The 12,204-nt window shown below is 32.6% G+C and overlaps 1 protein-coding gene across 4 annotated transcripts in view; it reads left to right on the top strand.

The window, feature by feature from the left end:
* LOC105317406 (early endosome antigen 1) overlaps positions 1–12,204 on the top strand; it is a 108,875-nt gene that overhangs the window by 16,078 nt on the left and 80,593 nt on the right. For all 4 annotated transcript variants that reach the window (XM_034451183.2, XM_034451182.2, XM_034451184.2 and 1 more), the window contains exons 7-13: positions 280–386; positions 3,252–3,338; positions 3,422–3,480; positions 5,077–5,217; positions 6,276–6,344; positions 7,095–7,200; positions 7,281–7,367. In XM_034451183.2, coding sequence (XP_034307074.2) covers positions 280–386; positions 3,252–3,338; positions 3,422–3,480; positions 5,077–5,217; positions 6,276–6,344; positions 7,095–7,200; positions 7,281–7,367 — 656 coding nt within the window. The remainder of the gene's footprint in view (positions 1–279; positions 387–3,251; positions 3,339–3,421; positions 3,481–5,076; positions 5,218–6,275; positions 6,345–7,094; positions 7,201–7,280; positions 7,368–12,204) is intronic.

The following is a 12,204-nucleotide window of genomic DNA, read 5'->3' as shown; positions in this document are numbered from 1 at the left end:
TATAAGTATATGATATACTGTAGATTCCTTATATTACGCGAGTACTTAATTCCGCGATTCAACGGTTTTCCATCAAATCGCGAGAACTTAAAATTGCGAATGCTGAAATTTTATCATAGTTTATATGTCTGAAAATTAAAAGTTAGATTTTAAAATTCGCGTGACGGGCTTCTCGCGATTTTATGCAGATATTAATTCCTCGCATTTAATTAGGAATTTACAGTACTCGTATAATGCCTATTGTGATGATAATATTTTTTCATAATTTTATGACTTCAGTGAGTGCTGAAGTTCATCATCTTCAATCCAAAATATCAGAGATAAGCAGTAAGCTGGAAAATGAAACAATGGAAAAAGAAAAGCTGCTGAATAATTTTGAGAAATTGGTAAGTAAGTGTACATTACAATTTAAGTCACCTGAGTCACTAACCTATTGCAATTGGTTTTTTATTTATTGTCATGTGTTGTCTATCATGCCTTTTACATTTTCTTCTGAATGGTTATGATTCCCATGAATCCCTCTACCAAATTTGTGAAATTCATGGCCCCTGGGTTCAGGCCCGTGGGATGGGCTAATATGGCCACATATTGAATTTAACATGTAATTTGAAATATTACAATATTTTCCTCTGTTCTTGGAGTTGTTGGAGATGAAGTAAATGCTTTGTTATTATGTCCAATGCATAATGTCCTCTTCTTAACAATCTCTGATCCTCAGCAATGATTGATAACTCAAAGTTATCTGGAATATTTTGATTGGTACCATAAATCTGCCTTTTATATAGAACATTTATTAATGATTAGTCTTGAAGTGTTATTATTATGCAAAGCCATGTAATAAACTGCTTGGCTTAGAGGCTCCTTGGAGACCTACTACTTAGAGGTAAGGGGGTTTGAGCCTTCGATGCATGGGCACAACCATTTTTAGCTCATTAGAAATGAGTAAATTCACAAAGATATATAGCTACCCGAAATTGCAGATTAGATGATTTCTATAAGAGATGGGAAACTTGGCTTTTTCTTCTTAATAGACTTGACTGAACAATTATAGCAGACTCTGACTGTATAGAGATGATATAAAACTATAAATCAATTTCTAACTCATGTTCAACAACCAGTCCTCTCTCTCTCTCTCTCTCTCTCTCTCTCTCTCTCTCTCTCTCTCTCTCTTCCAAGGAATAATTTTGTTTTGAAGTAAATTTTCTCAAAGCTGTTATAATCACTTTATTGTATACAAATGTATTTGAAAAAAAAATCAAAAAATCACAAATATAAAAAAAGAGTATGAATAGAGCTGTCAATCAAAGTTAAGAGATTTTGAAAGCATTTGGAAAGAGTTCAAGAGAGGGGGGGGGGGATAAAAGTTAATGGAGTTATCTCCCTTTGCTGGTTCATATTTAGTAATTTATCATTGAATACAATGTAATTATAAAGAAGTTATATAATCAAAAGAGTTATGCAAGTCTTTTTATCATTTGAAACAAAAACAATGTTTTAACTTTCTAGATAAACAAATAGATTTGTCAATAAAAAAGTAATTATTGGCTAACTAAAATCACTGATACATGTAAAATGATTTTGGTATATAAATGCCAGATGGTGATTAATCTTCAATGAAGGTTAATATTCAAAAGCTGGAACAGGAGAAGTGAGTAACTCATGATGCCTTTAAAGCTGTTTATTTGTTTTTTGTCTAAATGCCCACAGGGAGAGTTTCTGTCTGCTTCTGGGGATGTGGGATGGGAGGTTGTTTTAGATAAAACATGTATACTAGCCACATTGTTTTAGATTATCCATGAAAACATATATATATAAAACCTATCCTGAAAGTTAACAGATATGGGAAAAATTATTTTTGATTATAATCTTTAAGTTTTTTGCTAAAATTATAGGTTTCATAGTCCTGAAAGATTTCAGGCAGGGAAGGTGGTCGTCATTACAAATTTATAATTTTTCTACTCCAGAATAAAACTTAATTAAATGCATATATGATACTCCTCGACAAGTTTGTGTATGGGTTAAATGCTTCTCAGGTGACCGTTAAGGCCTATTGGCCTCGTGTTATTTTTTTTTCATTTATAAAGTTTGGAGGATAAATAACATTTTTTGATGAATAAAGTACTTTGAGGCTGAGGATGGTAGAGCTTTCAGCTCAGGTGAGCTTTTCTGATCTTTTTTCGGCTGTTGTTTTGAATTTGGAATGTCCACTTTATCGGTGTTACATAGATTAATGATTTAGAAATATAAATCATTGAAACCAAGATTTAATTATCATGTCTCCAATGTTTATTATTTTGACTGTTTATAGACCAAGTGTTATCTATTCTATACATTTATTGCACTATGGTGATAGAGATATGAAGGTTTATTCCCCCAAGAACCCCCCCCCCCCACCCCACCCCACCCCACCCCACCCCCAGATTTCCTTTGGGCATTGACAAATGGATTATTGATTTTTGTTGAGGAATAAATCTGAAGTGAAATTAATAATAGAAATTTGTCCAGTCTGCATAAATGACTGTTTTTACCAATGCAAAAAATATTGGCATTCAAATTATGCAATTAGTAAGTTGCTTATTACTGCATCTTTTTTAATGTTGACATTCCAAGATTAGGACAATTTTAAGTTTACTGAGTGTTATTATTTTGTACATCTGCAATTTTTTTAAGCAAAGCATTTCTCATTTACAGGGGCATGGTCACAATTTTGGTCAAAAATTACTTTTCTGATCTTAATATTTACGATGCTTTAGAAAGGCATTTTTAATAGGCAACCAAAATTTGATTATCATTTGTTGATCGAGTTAAAAGCAAGTTACAGAGCTTGAAATTCTTTGCTATGTAAACAAAGCGTTTGTTTACATTTTGAACGTTGAAGTAAAAATTTCAGTTTTAAACCTAAAACAAATGTTTTAAACGTTAGGAATAATATATCTATGCTTAAAATAAATAAAAAAGATACACAAATAAGCTGGAAAAAGATTTTTTACTGGTATATTGAACCTATGTAAACAAAAACAGGGCACAAGCCTTGTTTACATGACAAAGAATTGTGAGCCCTGTATCTTGCTTATAACTCTACAAATGACTCTCAAATTTTATTTGATCATTACAAATGCATTTCTAAAGCATTTTGAATAACCAAAACATAAAAATTGAATTTGACCAAAATCGTGACCATGCCCCTTTAATACATGTATTGATTTATATTCTCTGTGATTGTAAAAGTTAATAATTATCATATCTATTAGAATTCTGAGTGGATTGCAATAAAAGCCAGGTCCAATGAATTAGAGGGACAGAGAGGAGCACATGAAGATCACATTTTGACCTTGAAGGTTAGCAAATGTCATACTTGTAAATTTATAATGAAGAAGAAATAAAACATCTCCTATAAATTATTGATTAATTTAATTTTCAGCAACAAGTAGAACAGAAGGATGATAAGATAAAGAGTTTGGAAATCCAGTTAAATCAAAGGTATTTTTTGTAAGTTCATTTATGAACAAAAATTTGTTTCAAATTTAGTTTGAAAGGATCAACATTTTTTAAGCTCACTAAGCTAATTCAGTGTTTGTGTCCACGAGCAGTTAAAAATTTTATACTCTCATTAAGAAGTTCTTAAAGGGGGAAAAAATACATACACCATCAATGATAACCTTACATTCATCTGTAAAAATTACTTTTTTCCAGTAGTTATCCACAGTTCTCTTCTTTGCTTCTTTCACTTCGTGCACATGCATTTTCTTCTTTTCATGTCTCCTTCTGTCTCCATCTCAATTTAAAATTCTCGTCATGGTGCTTTCTGTGACAGTTCCAGGACCAATTTCATTTGTTACATTTGTTAATGCCATTAAATTTGTCTGCAATTTATTTTAACCATCTGAAAAATTTGTGTGCACTGCTCTTTTTGGGTCACCCACTTCTTGGTTTGTTTTCAGCATCTTCAGTTGTTCCACGATGCTTCAAAAACATGTACACTGTTGATAATGGCCTTCTGATAGTATCCGATGTTTCTTAATTGTAGTGTCAAACTTGCTTTACTGTGAGATAAAATGGAATGTTTCTCCTATAAACATAATTCCTTCCCCTTTCTACCAATTGTTGTTTACAGTCCAAAAGTAACTAATGCAGACGACAAAATATGTCATCAAACAATGACCTGATACATGTTTGTCCTAGTGCAGTTAGATATAGAGTAACAGAGATAACTCTACTTTCTTTTCTGAAAATGATGTCTGAACAAACTTGTCACCGATTTCAACCTGAGTAACACCATGTTTTACGAATACTTTTGACATGAGACTGTACTTGTAGTTTATTGTAATTTTTTTCTGATTACCACTGGAACCCATTGTAAGAATTACCTTGAGGTTCTTGAAATGAATCGCTGATCTTGCGTTCACATAGCGTTCACCGTGCAATTTGCACTAACATTTGCACTCCATGTTCGCTCATTATTCACCATACATACAATGTAAGCACAGCATGCATTCACAATTCACTCACCATTCAATTGGGAAAGTAAATGTAGAGTGTTTCAGGGACTGTAGTATGAATGACATTAAACATTTCAACAAATAGTCAGTTCAATCAGGTGTACAATTTTAATGGAGTACATGTAGTGTCACTGTTTAATGAATAACCCTGGTATATTAGAGGTGCTCATCTCAGAATTTTACCGGAGAATTTGAAAATAAAATCCAAAGAATATATGCATGTAATTTAAACTTTCTGTTCTTATGGTATTATGCTTTAAGTGAAAATAAAATATAAATATTTAATACTTGGTGGAAGTGATCAAGAGATCAAAAAATCAAAAAAATCTCTGCATTATCTCTAGGCTATACATACGGCACATTTATAGAAATGTCTTTTCAATATATGTGGCAATATACATAAATGAATAAGAAAAATCACTAATTGAAATATTTGTCTAATTTTCAGTCCAAAGACCACATTGACCAGTGACCACAAATTGAATTGTGTTCTTGTCAGTGTTAGAAGGTTTTTTAAATAATTTGTACTGTATTGTTGTAGTTGAACAAATAAACAATATTTGGTTGTTTTTTTTAGACCCGGAACTGAGGATGTTCTTGTTTTGAAGCAGGAGCTGATTTCTGTGCAAAAGCTGATGGACAACATGACCCTAGAAAAAGAAAATGAAATGAGAGAATTGGAAAGAAAAATGACTGACTTAGAAGATAAACACAAAAAGTAAGATCATAAATGAGGTTATAATTATTGATTATAAAATGGACAAACAGGCCAGGAAATGCTATGTTATACTGATGTGGGTGTTGGTAACTTCTTCTGTGTCCATATGTCTGAATGAACAATATTCAGGTAGGGATTGTTTGAAAAGAATTATTCAATAATTGAGCCTTTACAAATTTAAATGAGTTTTGCATTATTAAGAATATTTGCATTATAATTAATTTTATAATGGTTTTTAAATTATACACATACAAATCCCAAATACCTTCTATTTTTTTTCATAAGTCAGTTTAAGCTCACCTGAACCAAAGGAGCCTTTCTGATCACCTGTTACCTGTCGGTCATCTGCCTGTAAGTCTGGCCGTCCATTAATAAAATGTTCGTTACCTCGAAGGTTCAAGTGAGCTTTTCTGATCACCTATTGTCCATCTATCCATCCATCTATCGGTCTGTCTATCTGTAAACTTTTTACATTTTTGACTTCTCCTCTAGAACCACTGAGCCACATTTAACTAAACTTGGTACAAAGCATACTTATGCAGAGGGGATTCACAATTATTTGAACGAAGCATAGGCATCTGACGTTACATATTTTTCTCAAAATAAAATGTATAGCTTCAACCTATTAATACACAAGGTACACATTGCTCCCATCTTGAATTTATTTAAGACTTTCACATCAGCTGGAATTCTTGCTTGAAATTCATCAATTAAATTCTCCGTCTTCTGATTGGTCCTTCAAAACCTAAGCTTACAGACGATTCAAATAAAACAAAGCATAATGCCTGTCATTAATAAAAATCAACCCTCAATTGGTATTTACTGCCCCAGAGATATGCGATGAAGGGCTAAAGGGAGGACAGAAGTTGACATCATTGTATAATACTTTGGGTTATCCCTTACAAATTTAACACTGATAGCTTTTTACAGAATAGATCCAGCTACAAGCAGGGTGCTTAATTAAGTTTGTATTATAATCCTATTATTACATTGAAGCAATTTGATTTTAACAAAAAACAATTTGTAACTACTGATCATTAAAAATTTTTTGTTGACAGAGAACTAAAAAAAATCAGAGAGTTAGAATATCAGCTTGAAGGAGCACCCAATTTGGAGGAAATTCTATCGTAAGTAGAGGCTCTATTATTCAACATTTTTAGCTCACCACACCTGATGAAAAATCAGTCTGAAAGTAATTTTGCCCCCCACTCTACTTTTTATGTTTGAAAAACTAGAGAACAATTTACAAATTCTTATATGAAATAAAAAATGAAATTAATAAAATTCAAATTACATGTACATTGAAATGTGGTCAATTCCAAGCAGATGAAACAAACTAATCTTTGGCTCACTGGGTTGTAAGTGCAAAACCTTCAATAGTCTATGATAAAGAAAGATAACTTTTGCCGATTGAAGCAATTTTTGTTATAAACCTATACAACATAGTGCTATTATGAACTAAAAAGCAGCACTTTATTATGTTTTATTGACAATGTATGTTACTTTAAATTATTGTATGTTACTTTAAATTATTGTCATACACAGTTAATATTTTTGATTTTATGCTGCGGTGGTAAAATTTTGCTTTTTCTCATCACTATGTCTAGTTTTATTCTTAACATGATTAGATACATATCAATTTTTGAAAATTCAAACAGCGCTTCATCACTTCAACTTTGTTTCATTTGAATCTATTGATATTGTCCTTGATAAAAATCAATATGAAATTAAAACAAAAAATATATGGTAAAATTAATAGCAGAGGGATATTACACCTTAATTAACATAAGGGGCAATGGAAGCATCATTGGTTAACTCAAAATTCATTTTAATTATCAATAAGGTATTCCTAACAATAAATAATTTCTTATTTTCAGATTAAAGACTACAGTTTCTGAGAAATCAAAACACATAGAAAAACTTCTTGCTGAAATCAAAGAAAAAGACACAAAAATAAGTTGCATGGTACAAGAAAACATAAAGGTATCAATTATACTATGGCTCAAATCTTTACAACAACTTGGAGTGTTAAGACTGTCTCTGTGAAGTTACATATTTTGTAGATGCAGTCTGCCATGGAAACCAAAAACTCACAGATAGCAGATCTTGAACTGCAACTGAGTACAGTGACAAATCACTACCAAACTGAGGTATGCATGTTATGTGAAACTCGATTTGGGTGTGATTGAGCAATTTCTGACAGAGTTATGTCCCTTTTGAAAAGTTCCAATATTTGGCAGTATCTGTTCATTTTCTTCAAGGAGATTAAAGAAACTAAAAGGATATTTGGTGTATAGATTATTCATAGGAATTTCTAGGTCAATTGTGATTTTGAGTGTGATCAAGCAATTTCTGACAGAGTTATGCCCCTTGGACTTAGAAAAATTCCAATTTGGCAGTTTCTGTTCATTTTCTGTGCAGAGGTTGCACAAACTGAAATGAAATTTGGTGTACAGATTTATTATGAGGATATCTAGGTCAAGTGAAATTTTGAATGTAATCAAGCAATTTCTGACAGAGTTATGCCCCTTGGGCATACAAAAATTCCAATTTTAGCTCACCTGAGCTAAAAGCTGAAATGAGCTTTTCTGATCACATTTTGTCTGTCAGTAAACTTTTGATATTGGCGCAACTGGGGGGGGGGGGGGGTTACATTTTTACATAGGAATATATGAACAAATCATCAAAAACCTTGCTCTCGGAAACCAATCAGCCAGGAAAGCTGAAACATATGTGGTAGCATCCTCAGGTAGTGACCCGGAGGGGGGAGGGGGGCACAACTGGGCATGGAATTTTTACATAGGAATATATGAACAAATCATCAAAAACCTTCCTCTCAGAAACCAATCAGTCAGGAAAGCTGAAACTTATGTGGAAGCATCCTCAGGTAGTGACCGTGGGGATGGGCCACAACTGGGGGTTGATGAATTTTTACATAGGAATATATAGAACAAATCTTCAAAAACCTTCTTCTCAGAAACCAATCAGCCAGGAAGCATCCTCAAGTAGTGACGGGGGGGGGGGGGGGGGGTGGGGGGGTAGGTAAAAATCTTTCCCTCAGAAACCAATCACCAATCAGCCAAGAAAGATAAAACTTATGTGGAAGTATCTTCAGGTAATGTACAATCAAGTTGTGAAAATCATGACCCCTGAGGGTAAGGTGGGGCCACAACTGGGGGTTGAATTTTTACATAGGAATATATAGAGTAAATCTTGGGGGGGGGGGGGGTAGATAAAAATTTTCACCTCAGAAACCAATCAGCCAAGGAAAGTTAAACTTATTTGGAAGCATCCTCAGGTAGTATAGAATCAAAGTTGTGAAAATTATGACCCCTGGGGTTTGGATGGGGCCACATCTAGGGGTTGGATTCTTACAAAAGAATATATAGAGTCGATCTTTAAAAATCTTCTTCTCAGAAAGCAATCAGCCAGGAAAGCTTAAACTTATGTTGAAGCATCCTCAGGTTGTTAAAATCAAAATCTTGGGGAGTCGGGTTGACCATATTGGGAATCCAATTGTTCAAAGGAACACATTTTAATTATTCACAAAAACTGAAATGTTATCACATATGGTTGAACTTATATGCAAGCATTTTGACATATTGCCGATTCTTTAAAATTGTTTAGACTCTCACACCTGGATGATTCTTGGGTCTCACAAGGGGTTCAGCATTTGATGTAGGATTATATCCCATATATAAACAATTGTTTAGGATCTTGTTGAGAACTACTATGCTCAACATGTGATTTTCTGTTAATAGAAAAAAGACTTTATTACAAACATAAGAACATCCAAGGGGAAAAGGATTTTCATTTTTACAGGCTCTACATATATTTTACTACATTGTCCAGATATTTTGTATTATGACTCCATTAAAGGGTACCTGCAGCCCAGCCGATGTGAAACATATGTTAAAGAGTTTATTTACCAAAATTTAATGCAAAAAACCGCATCGAAATCGGGGCAAAAATAACGGAGTTATGCCTCTTCAAAGTGGCTATTTTTACCTGCTTTGGGAAATCTAATCAGGAGAAAACAGAATTAGGCGATAACGAGGCTTCAGCGGAAGTGACGTCACGAGGTCAACATGAGGGAAATTTCCTTACAAAGCTATACAAATTAAATTCGATTTTTCAGCCAAAATGATTGATATAGGTCTGATGTTTTGATGTATCTTGTTATTTTAAGTATTGTAGATCTAGAAATTTGTATCCGTTATTATTTTATTACAATCAGATTTCTTTTTAAAGGATTTTAAAATTTGTTATTCTCGTCGCCTTTTTACCGATGAATACGATGTCTTAAAACGCTTACATGGGCAAATTTATGTTCATTATTCATTTTTTGATTACATAATATCCTTTCACACACGAGTGATCCGAGATAATGACACAGGTAAACAGGTAAACTAACGAAGCCACTGCTCCAGACACACGTGTATCTGGGGTATGTATACACAAGGTACACGAGTCTGGTGAACAAAGAGGGGGTTTCACACCTCTGGATTGGTAAATTGATTTGTGTATAATTAGCTACTCAATTGTTAAAAGATAAAACAGAAAAATAAATTAAACTGTGTAAAATCAAGCATTCGTCAGCTAAAACATGTGTATAGTCCGTCAATCAGTGATTAAAGAATCATGCATGATACTATTAAATAGTAAAACTAATGTTCGAAGTAAATGCCTTTATTGTTACTTATCTAATCACTTAAATAATGACCAAATTTACAATTCAGCAATTGAAACCTTTTTTATGTGATCAAGTAATTATTTCGGAAGTAATTACGTTGGTCTTTATAATTTCTTATTTAATAAAGTGCAACTTTCTTTCGAGCGCAATGGTGAGAAATTAAACGCTTTATAACTCTGTATAGCTTTTAAAAATTGTTATACTGACAGCGAATCATTATGAAATCTAAATAAACTGGAACATTTTGACAAAGGATGTAAATAAATGTAAAATTAAATTCCATTATCGTATTTTTAAAAGAATACGAGACAGACTTAATCATGCAGCCGTCTTGGACTTTCGCCTTGATCCGTTTATAATCCCGTGTTTGTTTGTTAAAGAATGCATACTATTTTGATTGTTATTGGTCCGATATCAATATTATTGAATAGTCGGGCAACATCATTTGTAATTTTATGCCTTATACGAGGAATAGACCCCGAGTTACCTTTTACGAAATATCATTATGTATTATCAATATTATTAATCAGTTAATTATGTCACTGAGAAATCATTCGAAAAAATGACAATATTAACAACATATGTTTCTTATAACAATAATGCTTTGATTAATTGTCATTTTGCTACATATGGTGTGCATTTATATGTAAAATGTGTTACACATTTGACGAAATTCATGAAGTAAACAATTGTCCGAATTCGGCATTTTTGTTCGATAAAATACGGGTTAAACTCAAACAACAGTATAATTAGTCATCCAGGGTTGATAAGGAAATTAAACAACAGAAAAAAATGTTCATATATCGATAAAACAATGCAAGAAAACGAACAGTTTTCATACGATATTCCTGTTTCTCATACAGCGGCATTGACCCCGTGACGTCACAGTTCATCTCGCGCCAAATCGGCTTGATTCAAAACTCGTTCAGGTGTGAAATCGGGTTTTCCCCAAATATCTCGAAAACTACTTATGCGATCGCTGTAAAATTTTCAGGATGATGTTTTTACACATAGATCTCCATTATATCAAAAATTGACCGGCACTGCAGGTACCCTTTAAGTTGATTTTATCATGCCTATTGTTCCTCAGGTGAGCAATGTGGCCCAAGGGGCTCTTGTTTGTAGTTTCCTTTCATTTTCTTCCTGTTGTTGCATAGTGTTGATTAAGCTATTGTGTATTTTCCTTTAATTTTTTAGAAATTCAGATATTCTGCATATTTTTCAGAAACGGTTTTAAGGTTTTTATCCTTCATAAGGTTAGATAATATGCAATTGCCTATTGCTTTAATCATATTAATACTCCTGTGGAAAAGACTTTTTGCTAGCTCACCTGAGCTCAGTTATGGGTGCAAATGTTCTTTAATCAAAACTAATGTAAAATAATTGATAAAGAGTTTTGAAAACATGCTTAAAATACTTAATCATTTTATGTGAAATTATAAAAATATATCAGACATGATCAGTAAAGTATGAGGATGAGCCATATTGAAATGAACGCAACACAAAATCACTATAACGTTAATTCACTTGAAAAAGTCTTTACACGTAGAGGCCTTTTAGGAAATAAACCAAACGTGCAAAAAGTAAGGGGTGCTAATTATGGGAAGCCCTAATGTTTAATCACTTTGATATGTCACAAATTCTTGATCATCATAGTTGATACACATGAACTTCCACATCATTAATAGCAAATGTATATAGGCATATCAAGTATGCTAAGAAAACACAAGTAACCTGCTAATAAATAATTTTACAGACAATTAAAACCAATAGGTGATAATTTATTATTAATGACCATTTAAATTTATGAATCATTATTAGATAATGATTTGCATATATTTTATTTGCAATTGCTACACAACTATTACTAGTAAATTAAATACTTTAATAATTAATAGCTTTGAAATCAAACAAAATATTTAAAAAAGGTTTCGAATATTTCGATTATGACCTCTGTCCAAGTCTGGTTTAATATTGTTATAAACATACAATTCATTTAAATTGTCAATTGGGGAGATAACTCCCACTTGTATATGATGCTTTTACAGTGGTGGGGACACGTACATGACGAGTTTACTGTGATTGGAAGGCAGTATACCTGTCTCACCTAGCCGATTACCTTTTTGTGTTTATAATGCGTCGAGGCATGGAAAATAATGTGACAAAGATAGTGTCTGACTGTATTTATTCTCCTGAATTATTAGCTAAGAATGGTTCCTTAAATTACTGTATATCCTGTAATTTTTTTAATAATCACTTTTCATTGCAAAATTTTAATGCGCCAAAATTTTATC

The sequence above is a fragment of the Magallana gigas genome, chromosome 4, assembly GCF_963853765.1.
Source record: "Magallana gigas chromosome 4, xbMagGiga1.1, whole genome shotgun sequence".
In the NCBI taxonomy this organism is placed as follows: domain Eukaryota; kingdom Metazoa; phylum Mollusca; class Bivalvia; order Ostreida; family Ostreidae; genus Magallana; species Magallana gigas.
Note: the sequence above shows the minus strand (reverse complement) of the source record. Positions and strands in the feature narration are given on the sequence as shown.